The sequence below is a fragment of the Microcaecilia unicolor genome, chromosome 6 (genome assembly GCF_901765095.1).
Source record: "Microcaecilia unicolor chromosome 6, aMicUni1.1, whole genome shotgun sequence".
NCBI classification, from domain to species: domain Eukaryota; kingdom Metazoa; phylum Chordata; class Amphibia; order Gymnophiona; family Siphonopidae; genus Microcaecilia; species Microcaecilia unicolor.
Window position 1 is genome coordinate 314894571 of NC_044036.1, and position 13885 is coordinate 314908455.

The window sequence follows — 13885 nt, forward strand, 5'->3', positions numbered from 1 at the left end:
AAGGCTCTTAGCTGATCATAGGGGTGTTATAGCCTCTCTTTGTTCCGGTGCTATTTTTGGAGTGCTGTTTGGAAAAGCATGGATCTACTGATCATCTGGGTGCCAGATTGTGAGCCTTCTGGGGACAGGGAAATATCTACAGCACCTGAACATAACTCACTTTGAGTTACTAGTGAGGAAAAAAAAAGGTGTGAGCTAGATCAAAAATTCCTTCCCTCTCTCTTTCCTTCTAGTATCAGTAAAGTTTTCAGGGCATACGCAGGTGTCCTTTGATAACTCTTTTCAGATGGGACTGGAAGTGGTGGTTTATTTTTCACCATGCATAGGATATACACTCTTTATAGTGTACTAATGTCCAACCAGCCATGTTTTCATGTTCAAGCATGTTAACATCTTGGTGCCTTTCTCTTTTTGTGTCTCACAGAACACACTGGTCACTCCCATGTGCTGCTGGCTACATTTGAGAAGGTATGTCGCGAGCGTTCATGCCATCTTTTCTACCTTATTTGCAGTCTGTGCAGCAGGGCTTTGTGCTAATAAATAACTGCTGAAAATATGCAATATGGGGGAGGGAATTTTCAGTCGCCTGTTTAGGTGCAAACTGCACTGCAAGGTTTGCACTCGCATTTTCTAGGGTGGGGTTAGACAACAGCACATGTAGTTTCATCTCTTTTAAAAAAAAATAAAAAGACTGGTCTGAAAAAAGGACCAGCAGAAAGTGAGCACAAATCTGTGCGGTTGGTTCTCCCCTCCTTCCCCCACACCACTAGTTTTCAAAAAAGGATATGCCATCTGCCCACACAGTTTTGAAAGTCGCTTTGAAAGTGTGGTTGACGGAAAAGCAGTGGGCTTTCATAGGGAGATGCAAGCAATGAAAAGGCCTAGGTATTTTGGAATGACACAGCTAACTTATTGAATCTTACCTGTATATATAAAATCCACTGGGAAAAGGCACTCATGGGCACATGCTCTTCCTTTATAAAGAGCTTACTCTGCATGCAAAACCTGTTTTGCCATGGAAAAGGTCTTTTATAAAGTTGCACGACTGCATACATACCTGTACATCTACAAGTATAGATATATCGCTGTTGTGTTAAACCGGTGTAAAAAATGATACTTACCCCTGGAATCCTTTCTTTATTTCTCCATAGCACGCGGATGGGAGTTTCTGTGTGAAGCCTCTCAAACAGAAGCAAGTGGTGAGCTTTCCTTTTAGACTGTAATGAAAGTTATCGGGTTCAGCTTGTGAAATTTCAATCTAGTAGTAGTTTTTTTATTAGCGGCAATATCCAAAGTTCTGTGCGGAATACAAAAAACATACATGAGCAGTACTAGAATCTGAAACCCCAAGGAAACGCAATGCCTTCTAGATTCTCAGAGCCCAATGAGCTCATAAAGGGCAGTTTATAGCAGCATGTGGAGGTGCAAGGTCTGCTGACTCTTTCTTCACAGCAGCTTGCTAGAAATGAGGCTTCAGGTAGGCTTCTGTCTAAGCAGAGACCCTTTGCAAAGTCTGTTTCCATGAGACTTCCAGAGTTTGCACCCAACACTATTCATTGAACTTGGCCTCTCTGTTTGCCTTCAGGTAGATGGGGTAAGCTACCTACTACAGGAGATCTATGGGATAGAAAACAAGTGGAATACACAGGAATCTAAGGTAAGAGTGTGGTTCTTCAGGTTGGTTGTGATATGGGATGGCAGAGGAGTAGTGGAGGAACTAAGGCACCGATGCAGAAAGCTACCATGAGCCAAACCGCAGGGTTTACATGAAAGTTAATGGTTGAACAATGCAAAAAGGGGTTGGGAATGGGTGTTAACTTGCAAGTAAACATGACCACACACTGTATGAAAATGAATGCAAATGTGGTCATTACCAATTTTGGAGCAATGCAGACCAAACACAGGGTTTTGATGTGTGCACAATGCAAAAAATATTTTTGCAAAGTCAGAAGCAGTGTAGAAGGATTGGCTGAGGAGGGAGTATTTAACAGTATCCTTCCTCCCCCCCCCCCCCCCCCCCCCCCCCACTCACCTGACCTTCCTGTCCTTGCTAGCATTCTGCATAAGTCCTAGTGGCCTCCCTCGCTCTTCTGACCCATCCCCCCTGCCCCTGAACCTAAATAAAAATTCATTGGTTTTCTAGTGCACCCCTACCCTCTTGCCTTGACTTAATAACTTTCTGGCATCTAGTGGACCCCACCCTCCAACTTAACCTAGACACTAGAGATTTGAATTTTTTATTCTCCCATGCCCCCATCCCCCCCCCCCCCCCCCCCAAGGTATACCTTAACAGAAGGCAGCCGCTGACATTTTTCAAGATAGCGGCACTTGAAGCAGGAGCGATTTTTAATACTGCAGTAATTTGCATTCTTAATTACTTGTAGCATGCTGCAGTATTTTTGGAACACTAATTGTGGTAGAAGCCATGCGGCCTTCTGTACCAGCCTCCGAGTATGTTAATTGAGAGAGGACGAAGGGTTTACTACAGTACAAAATACACATCATCCATAAAGACTGTGAGCAAAATGAGAAACACAAAATGAAAGTGTTGACTGTATCTTCACTGTAAGATAGCTTTGAAATGGAGAATTAATGCAGTAAGGAGAGGCCACATTTTCAGCACTGCATTGCTTGTGAGATTATACAAGTATTGTGTTGTTTTATAAGCTGTAAATATGATGAATATTAAAGGCATCTCCTTGGGTGCTTCTTGTTTGGGGTCAGTGCAGCAGACTGCACATATGGATATACATCCTGTGCAGCATTACATGCCATCCAGCACTAGAGGATGTGGAGGTGGTGGGGAAGCTGCAGGGAGCTGAGGAAGTGAGCATTGGCGGGCATCTCAGCTATGCAGCTGCTGTACTATCAGGGTGAACTCAGATGTAAGCTAATTAGGGAAGAGACTTTTGTACCCAAGTACTAGTAATGTTATAAGCTGCCTTGACCATCATTCATAATAGCAGGCAAAAAAAAAAAATTATATTTAAAATGGGGAATGAAGCGCATAGACCATAACCCTAGCAGATTACAAACCTAAAGGAGCAGGGAGAAGGTTGTGGGCAAATAAAACAAATTATTACAAAAAACAAAGTTGGGAAATTTTGCATATTATGCTGGTAATGATTTCTAGCTGGCACCTTGCGGTAACCTCAGAAAGTGATGAGGCTGAACCATATGTTTTTGTTTCTCCTCCCCGGGGGTAGGTGGCTGAGGACGAAGTGAGCGATAACAGCGCGGAGTGCGTAGTGTGTCTCTCAGATGTCCGGGACACGTTGATTTTGCCATGTCGCCACCTCTGTCTCTGCAACACCTGTGCTGACACCCTGCGCTACCAGGCCAACAACTGCCCCATTTGCAGACTGCGTAAGGCCATAAGAGTTTATGCTTATTAAAACTTACTATACCACCTTTCATAGCAATTACAACAAAGCAGTTTACATAACAAAACTCTGGAGAAGCAGGAAGGAATGCCAGTAATTCGACAGGACACAAACGGAGAAGTTAAGAAAACCGTGCCCAGGCGTAAGACTTCATCAGTAAGAGAAAGTAGTAAAGAGGCTATGGGGCTCATTTTCAAAGCATTTAGACGTACAAACTTCCATAGGTTACTATGAGGCCTATTTTGAAACACTTGGAGGTCCTTTTAATAAGCTGCGTAAGGCTCTACGCACCCGACGTGTGCCAAAATGGAGTTACCACCCGGCTACCGTGTGTCTGTTGCGGTAATTCCATTTTTGGTGCGCATCCGATAAGCACGGCTGAAAAATCATTTCTATTTTCTAGCGCACATATCGGATATTCGCCAAGTGGTATTTGGCACGCATAGGTCATTACCACCCAGTTACCGCATGAGACTTTACCACTAGGTCAATAGCTGGCAGTAAGGTCACAGACCCAAAATGGACAACCGGCAATTTTGATCTTGCCGCAAAAATTTTAAGAGGCCTTTTTTTACAGGCGCAAAAATTTTAAACAAGGCCTTTTTTTACAGGCGCGCTGAAAAGTGGATCGGCACGCACCCATAACCCGTGCCTACACTACCGCAAGCCATTTTTCATTGCACCTTAGTAAAAGGACCCCTTAGACTTACAAAGTTTCATGGAACTTTGTAAGTCTAAATACTTTGAAAATACATTTCTGAGTCTAGCATCAAGAAAAAGACAAGAAAATACAGACATAGGCACCATTTCTCAGTCCACTATTTCCTTGAATGGTGTTTGGGTGCACCCAGTAAACAAGAGCATCTGAAGATTGTACTGAAACTTTCTTGCACAATGGTTCTATGTAGAAGGCTGATGCTAAGGCTTTCCAGAGTGATGGTACTAACATAGAAGGTACTGTTCCTGGTAGAATCCAGTCGGGCTTATGAAACAGATGGATTGGATAGAGGGAACTCTTTCATCAGACAAAGGGACCGAGTCAGGGTGTATGGAGTAAAAAAAAAAGGATAAATAGAAGGGTTATCTTGGCATATACTGCCGGATTCTGTATATCGTGCCTTAATTTCCACATGGAAATCAAAGCGTATTCTATAACAATGTGCGTAACTTAATTGGTTATCTAGCTAATCAGTGCTATCAATTAGATGTTAAGCAATTATCAGCACTAATTGGCATTAATTAATATTTATGAGCACCACTCGCTAAGCGTATTACTATTACTACTCATTTCTATAGCGCTACTAGATGTTCACAGTGCTGTACACATTATATGCAGGTACTTTCTTTGACACTAGAGGGCTCATTCAAAGTTTTGATACCTGGGGCAATGGAGGGTTAAGTGACTGCCGAATGTTCAAAGAGCTGCAGTGGGAATCAAACCCAGGTTGTCGGGATCAAAGCCTGCTGCACTAACCATTAGGCTACTCCTAACAAGGTGTGCTTAAATGCTGAATTGCATAGTTGAAAAGGGGTCGGGGCATGGGTGTTTCTAAAATCTATTTTCGCTGTCATAGAATACACCTGCTGTAAGCCTTATTTAGGAGTCGGGATTTACACCAAGTAAAACATGGCGTAAATGGCCACAACTAAATTTGGTTGAGTGGAGAGGCACTCAGCATATTCTATATGCTGTGCAGAAATTTAAGCCTATTATATAAAATTTAATCATACTCTGGAGAATATGCCTAGGCGTATTATTTTTTCCATGTGGAATTTTCAGGTGCTGTATATAGAATCTAGCCCATAGAGTCTTGTGCACCAGGGTCACAATCTTGAACTGTATCCTGTTACAAATAGGAACCAGTGTGACCTCAAAGTACAGCCGATCAGATCTCTTGACTGGCCAAACATTGAGGTGCTGTTTTCAGAAAGAGGTTGTCTTGTTTATATTGCAGACTGCGTTGAAATTTGCAGCAAGTATATTAGCAACCCTTGTCTACAGTGGTTACTGTAATCTATGAATAGAGATGTGGCCATACCTTGGTAGTAGGCAGTCTGTGGAGATCCCTTGGTCATAAGGGAATATCAATATGATTAAATGAAAATTCCGTTTAAATTCACAAAGTTAAACTTCTTTAATTAAAAAAAATGAGAATTTATAAAGCAGTAAAAAAGCAACTAAATCTGTTTAAGAAATATATTTTAAAACAGCATAAAGTTAAAAAAAAAATTGAGACTTGACTCAAGTTCTCCAATTTACTTAAGTCTTCCTCAATTCGTTTCACTTCAGAAAACTGTCGGATGTTTATCTGTTCCTGGATTAGGACTGCCTCAGACAAAGCCTTAATCTCCAATGTATTTTTCAAAGTCAAAGATTGCAAAGAAGAATGCAAGGTATAAGTCCCAGAGTGACCCATCGTCACTACAGCTGGTTTACTCATTAATCCCACTGAAAACTCCGGGGGGGTGCTTTAAGGGTCTGGTTCAAAGTAGTAATTATCTTGGACGGTATATTTGAAATATATTGTCCCACCAGGCCACTCTCCACCATCTCGACTAGCAAGGGCGGGCTCCCTCTCTGCACGTTCCGCTCGTCTTCTCCAGCAAGCTGAGCATCAGGCTCCGCTTCCTTGCTTCCTCCACCCAGCTGTGGGGGAGTCGCACGCACGACGGGGCTTAAAGAAACCCCATCTACACTGCCGGCCGATTCAGAAAGTTCGACTCCAGTATTCGGGGAAGAAGTGGATTGAGGTCCCATCGTCACCCCAAATCTTTCCAGCATCGGTTGCTGTGAAGATTGAGTTCCAGCCGGGGTTGAGGGTAACTCCCGCACCTTCCCTCTCCTTTTTCCCATCTCGTGAAGGGTTCTGGAGCTCTCCTCAGCTCAAACACGAAGCGATTCTGGAGGCGTCTGGTGCAGCATATCTCTATGGTGCATTAGCATGCTCTAAAAATGTAGCGCGCTTACAGCGTGGCTTAGTAAACAGGGCCCTAAATTTGTTTAAGAAATATTTTAAAAGAGCATAAAGTAAAAATAAAAAATGAAAATTTACAAACCAGTAGCAAAAGAAACTAAATCTTTTTAAGAAATATTTTTAAAGAGCATAAAGTATAAAATTAAAAAAAAAAATGAAAATGTACAAAACAGTAGCAAAAGAAATTAAGGGCCCTGTTTAAATAACATACATGGTATGTGCAAGCCACACATGTAAGCTATATATGGAGACCAATATTCAGTCCTTCTACATAGAGTTTATACCAGTGATTCTCAACCCAATCTTTTACTTTATTTCTTATTAGTCGCCAATATTCCCAAAAAGAGTTCAATGCGACTTACATCAAGAAATGAAGTATATCCATCAGAAATTCATAGTAAAATTGACACAAAAAGAAGAGAACTTACATATTACCTAATAAATAAAGTACCAACACTCATTGATTGCTATACATTCCCTAAAACATATCTTTTAAATAAATAAGCTTTTAAACGTTTGCGGAATACCCCATAATGAGTAGTGGTCCTTATCTGTATTGGTAAATCATTCCAACATTTTGTGGATAAATATAGTAAAGTCAGTGCATGTAAGCGGTTTACAACTGAACATACATAATCTAGAACAGTGTTTCCCAAGTCAGTCCCACTTAGCCACCTATCCCCCCTTCAATCTGTTCAGAACTCTGCTGCACGTCTTATATTCCACCAGAACCGATATACTCATATCACCCCTCTCCTCAAGTCACTTCACTGGCTTCCAATCAGATACCGCATTCAGTTCAAGCTTCTCCTTCTTACCTACAAATGCACTCAGTCTGCTGCCCCTCACTGCCTCTCTTCCCTCATCTCCCCTTACGTTCCCGACCGAAACCTCTGTTCACAGGACAAATCCCTCCTCTCATTACCCTTCTCCACCACCGCCAACTCCAGGCTCTGCTCATTCTGCCTCGCCTCACCCTATGCTTGGAACAGCCTTCCGGAGCCCTTATGCCAAGCCCCCTCCCTGCCCATCTTCAAGTCTTTGCTTAAAGCCCACCTCTTCAATGCTGCGATCGGCACCTAACTCTTACCTTTCAGGAAATCCAGACTGCCCCAATTTGACTGCCCCTATCAGACTGACTGTTTACGTGTCCTTTAGATTGTAAGCTCTTTGAGCAGGGACTGTCCTTCTATGTTAAATTGTACAGCGCTGCATAACTCTAGTAGCGCTTTAGAAATGTTAAGTAGTAGTAGTCAGGTTTTCAGGATATCCACAATGAATGTGCATGAAATAGATTTGCATAAAGTGGAGGCAGTGTATGCAAATCAATGTCATACATATTCATTGTGGATATACTAAAAACCTGACTGGAAAGAGGATTCTCCAGGACCAGCTTGGGAAACACTGATCTAAAACCATACAAACCACACAGCACCACAGCTATACATCAACTGCTCTCCCACATAAGAAAAAACCTGCACACAAAATACATTAGCAATCAATTTTCTTCAAACTGCTGAGGTATTATCCTGGTTATACTTGTGTGTGTTCCTGCATCCAAGCCAGACATATAAGCTATATATGGAGGACCGATATTCAGCCCTTCTACATAGATCTTATATAAAGCAAAATGTCTGTGTATGTTGATATGTTCAGTGATACTGACTATAAGTATAATGCTGCTGAATATGAATTTTTTAGCAGAGACAAACACAGCGAAGCTGATTGTGACAGTAACCAGACGATGTAAAAACTTCAAAAATGTATTAGTATCCAAGCCTCGACATGGGCTGTGTTTCAACCTATTAGGCTGGATGTTAACCAATATTTGATTTTGATTTCTGCCTTCGACGCTACCACAATTTATAGAGAAAGTATTCAGCCAACTTTGTTGTTGGACCGACATTTTAATTCCACTTAGCAGAACTGGCACTGTAATTAGACTCTGGAATTCATTGCCGGAGAACGTGGTACGGGCGGTTAGCTTGAAGGAGTTTAAAAAGGGGTTAGATAGATTCCTAAAGGACAAGTCCATAGACCGCTATTAAATGGACTTGGAAAAATTCCGCATTTTTAGGTATAACTTGTCTGGAATGTTTTTACGTTTGGGGAGCGTGCCAGGTGCCCTTGACCTGGATTGGCCACTGTCGGTGACAGGATGCTGGGCTAGATGGACCTTTGGTCTTTCCCAGTATGGCACTACTTATGTACTTATGTACTTATGCTGGGGCATTACAACCAGCATTTTCATTTGTTGTTATAATAGACACCAGACAGACCATTGGTTAACATCCCGTGAAGACGCCTGAATCAGGCCTAAATAGCCTGAAACACAGTCCGTGTTGAGTCTTGGATACTAATACATTTTTGAACTTTTTACATTGTCCGGTTACTGTCTGTCACCTTCACTTCTCTGTGTTTGTCTGTTTGGCTTACTGTAAGGGCTTTTGTTCTTTATCTATGTCGGCTTCTACCTATGAATTATTTGAAACATCTGACTCCATGTACTACACCATACTGAGCTCATGGACTTCTGTGCCATTAGGGGCCCTTTTTACAAAGGGAAGTATCGCCGGGCTACCACAGCAGCACAGCGGTAGTTCCCTCCCCCAGTGTGCACCATTTCTGGCACTGCAAAAAATATTAATTTTTTTTTTGTAGCGCCGGTGTGTGCCTGGCAGTAATCACTGCCCAGTTAGCGCGGACCTGCCTTTTACCCACTGCAATAAAAGGAGGCCTTGACGAGCGTCAAAAACATGCGCCGACACCAGCGCAGGCCCCCCTTTGCCACTGCACTTAAAGCATTAATTATTATCAATGCATTTGCTGTGAATTTGAATCTTGCCTGTACTGTCACATGATAGGTTTTATACTAATGGCGGTCCATTATGGTGTTAATGTGTAAGAGGGCACACAGACTTTATTTCATGCTAGGACTGTACCAAATATTTGGATTCGATGCAGTCCCAAATACGTTATTTGTATTTTAAATTTGAATATGAATAATCCGGAGGTGTACTGTGCTTAATCTAACTGAAATAAACACTTGATCTCTGATTTCACGTTGCTTTTCAAATGATTTTTTAAAGCTGAATGCCTGTTATTTGTATTCAGCTGAATAGTAAAATATACTATTTGGTACAGCTCTAGTTCATGCATACTCTCGAATTTCTTTGATTCCAAAATGAATAAACACTGAACAGAACAGGAATTTTATTCTTGCACTAAATGCATTTAATACTACAGTAAATAGCATAAAGATGCTTCAAGTTTCACATTACATGGATGACAAATTAAAGAGCGAAGAAGCACTGTAGCATTTTAACATATTGAAACAATTTAATTAAATCAGAAGATCACTAAATGGCACTTTGCTTTTGATTTGCAGGCTTCTAATTAGCACTTCTGTGACTCAGCCATAGTACTGAGCAGTATGTTTTTGATATCCAAATTTAGGCATCCTATCCTGGGGATAGGAAGGTGGGGAGGGTGTTGGGTGGTCAGTGGAATAAGAACATACTTGGTGGCAGAGATGAGCAGTGAGCTACAAGCAAGGAGACTCCTGGGAGCTTCTGTGGCTCTATGTGACCTTGGGCAAGTCACTTTTTCATACCTCATTTTGCCCAGGATGGTAATAACATCGTTCTCTCTTATCCTGTGGAAGCTCATATGGATCATACATCAATGCTGATTAGCCTGAGGTGACAGTGTGAATATTTTGCGCAAGCATGTATTGACAAATAATGTTGGAATCCACGTAAGATGGAAGGCTGTGTATAATCTGTCTTTGTATTCCTTGTCATCCTTTGAAAAAGAATGTTGATGTATCTGTGTGTGTCTCTCTCCCCCTCCCCCGTGCAGCATTCCGAGCCTTGCTTCAGATCCGGGCGATGAGGAAGAAACCAGGTCCCCGATCTCCAACTAGATTCAGTCCAGTCATCGCCTCACAGACATCCGATTCAGAGGAACACTTGGTGCGTTCTTACCCTGACATTCCAAAACCCACCGACGCATCCCCTTGTGGCTGCAGAAATATGCCTTTTACCAGTAACTACCAAATTTTATCTTGGATCAGATTGAGTTTTCTTTTTGCACCGGTGGATTTCTCCTTTTTATTTATTTATTATTTTCAGACGCTTAGAGGCTGTGCACAAATGCTTGTCAGAAATGTTTCTCGTATTCAGAACTGAAATGCACAGACCACCTTCTCCTCCCACTCCTTCATTTCATAAAGAGTTACCAGATGAGTCCATCTCTTCTGACATTATCATGTTACAAGTGTGGACCTCTTGTCCTCATTTCTGTAAGAAAACAGGCATTACAGGTCCATGCATACAGTGGAGTGAAGCAAGAACTGGATTAGCTTGTCCTGTAAAAAATGTATAAGGAGTTGGTTAACCCTAAGTCTGCTAAACTTAAGAACCTTAGGGAAACTGTTAGCACTATTGTTTCAGCAGTTTATTCAGCCAAACAATCTGACAGATGGATTTCTGGGGAAATTTCTATTTTAGTCATGCTGAGCAAGCAAAAAGCCACAAGTATTCGATTACTGGTTCCACTCTGTTCAGTCATTAGTTTCACCACAATATGCACATCAAAAAGTCACTTTCTGTATGTTTTAAGTTTGCAAATAAAACAATTAGGGCTTCTTTTACAAAGCCGCACTAGCGATTCCTGCTCAGTAAATGAGCGGAAGCCCATAGGAATTGAATGGGCTTCTTTTCACTTGCCGCACATAAATCGCTAGCACGGCTTTGTAAAAGAAGCCCACAACACTTCCTGACCACCAGGAGACCACTAATAATCGAATCAGTGATTGAATTGTTGCGGCGGCTTATATTGGTTCAGCATGACTTCATTTTTCCAAGTTTCCACAACTTTTTTTTCCCCCAGAATTTCTTCTGTCAAGTTGTTTCATTAAATCACTGAAACTGTTCCTAAAGGTTTTTCATTCATATTTCCACCTTTTAGGAGTGGTGTATTGTGTGAAGTAAATTTAAGAGTGTTATCAGTTAGCTTACTTAGGATGTCAGGGATAATTCAGCAAAACTGAAGTATATAAAAAGATATGGCTGCACCATGTCAGATTCCATAGCATAAGTATTGGGGGCAACCAGACCTGCACACATCTCAAAGATATAGTGCAACTATAAAAGGTTCAGAGGAAGACAGTCAAAATGCAAAAGACGAGTTATGATGAAAGCCTATAAAATCATAAGTAGGTAGAACAGGTAAATTTAGAATGATTTAACCTTTCAAATAAGAAGACGGGGAGAGGGCAGCCTGAAACCTAATAGGTAGTACGTTAAAAAGTGTATTTGTTACTCAACTTAAAAGGCAGTTGTGACATTTGTTAGAAGATTTGGTCAAGGCAATTAGCATAGCTGGGTTTAAAAAAGATTTAGACAACTTCCCGAATGAAAGGTCCATAAACTATTGGCTATGTAGACCTGGAAAAGTCACTGCTTATCGCCAGGTGTGAGCAAGAAGGAATGGATCTACTTTTGGAATCCTGCTGGGTACTTGTGACTTGGATTGACCACAGTTGGGCAAGTTGCTGAGCTTGATGGACCTTGGTCTGAGTCAGTATAGCACATCTTTTGTTCTTAAGTAGAAATTGCTGTCTAAAGGCAAAATTGTGAAGGCCTAGAAAACAGAAAAATTCTAATTTTTCTGCTTGTAATCTGGGAGCAGAGGCGGGCAGGAAATCATTTTTTACTGAAATTTTTGGGTTTTTTTCTGGGCCTGTTTTTGAAGTCATTAGCATCCAATAAAATGAAAGTTTGTCAGCCTTGGCTAGTTTTCTAACACTTGGTTTGGTCCCACAGTCCTCTGATCATGTGCCACCTGGATACGAGGTAGTTTCTTTGCTGGAAGCCCTGAATGGACCCCTCACACCTTCCCCATCTGCCCCACCGCTACATGTTCTCAGGGACAGTCACATGTCAGGGATGCTGCCTTCCTATGGAAGTGACAGTCACCTGCCCCCCATCAGGACACTTTCACCTCCAGACCGCCTGTCCAACAGCAGCAGCAGCCAAGGACTCAAACTCAAAACTGTGAGCAAGTAAGTGCCAGATTTTACATTCACGTTTGACTTTCATCCTCTAAGCCCATCATTAGGGTACAGCAGTGTAGTCTGGTTGCTGTACTAATCCTCTTTTCATGATTCACTTACTTTCTAGTATCACTGCCTTTTTGCCCATTCTGTTGTAACCTGAGGAAGGGAGAGCTAATCAATAAGGGGGTAATTTTTTATAACAGTTTTTACATCATATAAAGCAGGGGCGTAGCCAGACTTCAGCGGAAGGGGGGGGGGGCTAGAGCCTAAGGTGAGGGGGCACATTTTGGCCCGCCATCACTTCTGCCCCACCTTCCCACTGTCGCCCTCCTGCCGCCGCTTCCCCCTCCCACCACTGCGAAGGTACCTTGGCTGGCGGGGGTCCCCAACCCCCACCGTCTAAAGCGTTTGTCCTGTGCTGGTCTCACATTGCCTGGAGCCCTGTTCTGTTTTCAGTCGCTGTGCACGCTCGTTTTAATGCTCAGATTTATTATTATAGTGTGTCAATATTTTACACGTTACAGGGGCTGCTTTATTTTATAAAGGCAACCTAGGCACCTATGTACTTTATAACACAGTCTTAAAATGGACACTTTTTGGGACTTCTTCCGTAGACATCCTGTATATAAAATCAGACCCTAAATATACTTAGTCCGAGGGGGGGGGGGGTTATTTGTTTCCATCATTAGTATACTGATCAGGGTTTATTTGCATGGTTAGTATAATTGATCAACAGTTGGCCTTTCTCATCCAACTCCCCCTAATGATGATCTTTTGCTGCTGCTTCACTGGGGTCTCAGATCTTAGTCTATTGCCACTGCAGAGAAAGTACCTGCATATAATATATGTAAACCGGTTGTACCACAGAAAGGTGGTATATCAAATCCATGACCCTTTACAAGTTGTCTAGTGGCTTTGCCCAAGCCAAACTCTGTGGCAAGAGAACAATTAAATAAAACCAGGAGACCAGCATATACGGATCTCTGGGCAAGGCTATCTGTCTTCTTGTCGAGTTTCCATTGAGGACATTAGGATGTGGGCAGATAGTATGGTTTTTTCAAATAACTTTTATTGTGACTGAGAATAATACTAGAGGTCTTTTTTTTTTTTTTTCATACTGTGGATTTTTGATGTTTCCAGTGTAATGCAGAAGGTTCTGCTTGCTTCTCTGCCAGTGTTTAGGTTCATGTTTTCCTCTCCCTTCTGCATCATTTGTGCACACTAATCCTGCCAATGTGTTCTCTAATTTTTTTTTTTAATTTACCTGCCTAGCCTTGGGCATCTCCCAAGTTAGTTTTTGGGTGAAGTGTCCCACTCTGTATTATAGTTTTCTGAAGTGGATAAATATTCGGTGGGAACCAGGATGAGACTATCAAACTCCATTACAGTTTCTCCTACATCAGCGCCCAAATGTGGAATGCTCTACCAAAAGCCTTGAAAACCACGTATGACCACTTACAGTTCAG

At 41.9% G+C, this 13885-nt stretch overlaps 1 protein-coding gene across 6 annotated transcripts in view; it reads left to right on the plus strand.

Moving 5' to 3' along the window:
- The window catches only part of RNF157 (ring finger protein 157), a 121561-nt gene that overhangs the window by 68093 nt on the left and 39583 nt on the right, over window positions 1-13885 (plus strand). For all 6 annotated transcript variants that reach the window (XM_030208208.1, XM_030208210.1, XM_030208213.1 and 3 more), the window contains exons 7-12: window positions 425-468; window positions 1152-1199; window positions 1586-1657; window positions 3207-3366; window positions 10220-10332; window positions 12187-12425. In XM_030208208.1, the coding sequence (XP_030064068.1) occupies window positions 425-468; window positions 1152-1199; window positions 1586-1657; window positions 3207-3366; window positions 10220-10332; window positions 12187-12425 (676 nt within the window). The remainder of the gene's footprint in view (window positions 1-424; window positions 469-1151; window positions 1200-1585; window positions 1658-3206; window positions 3367-10219; window positions 10333-12186; window positions 12426-13885) is intronic.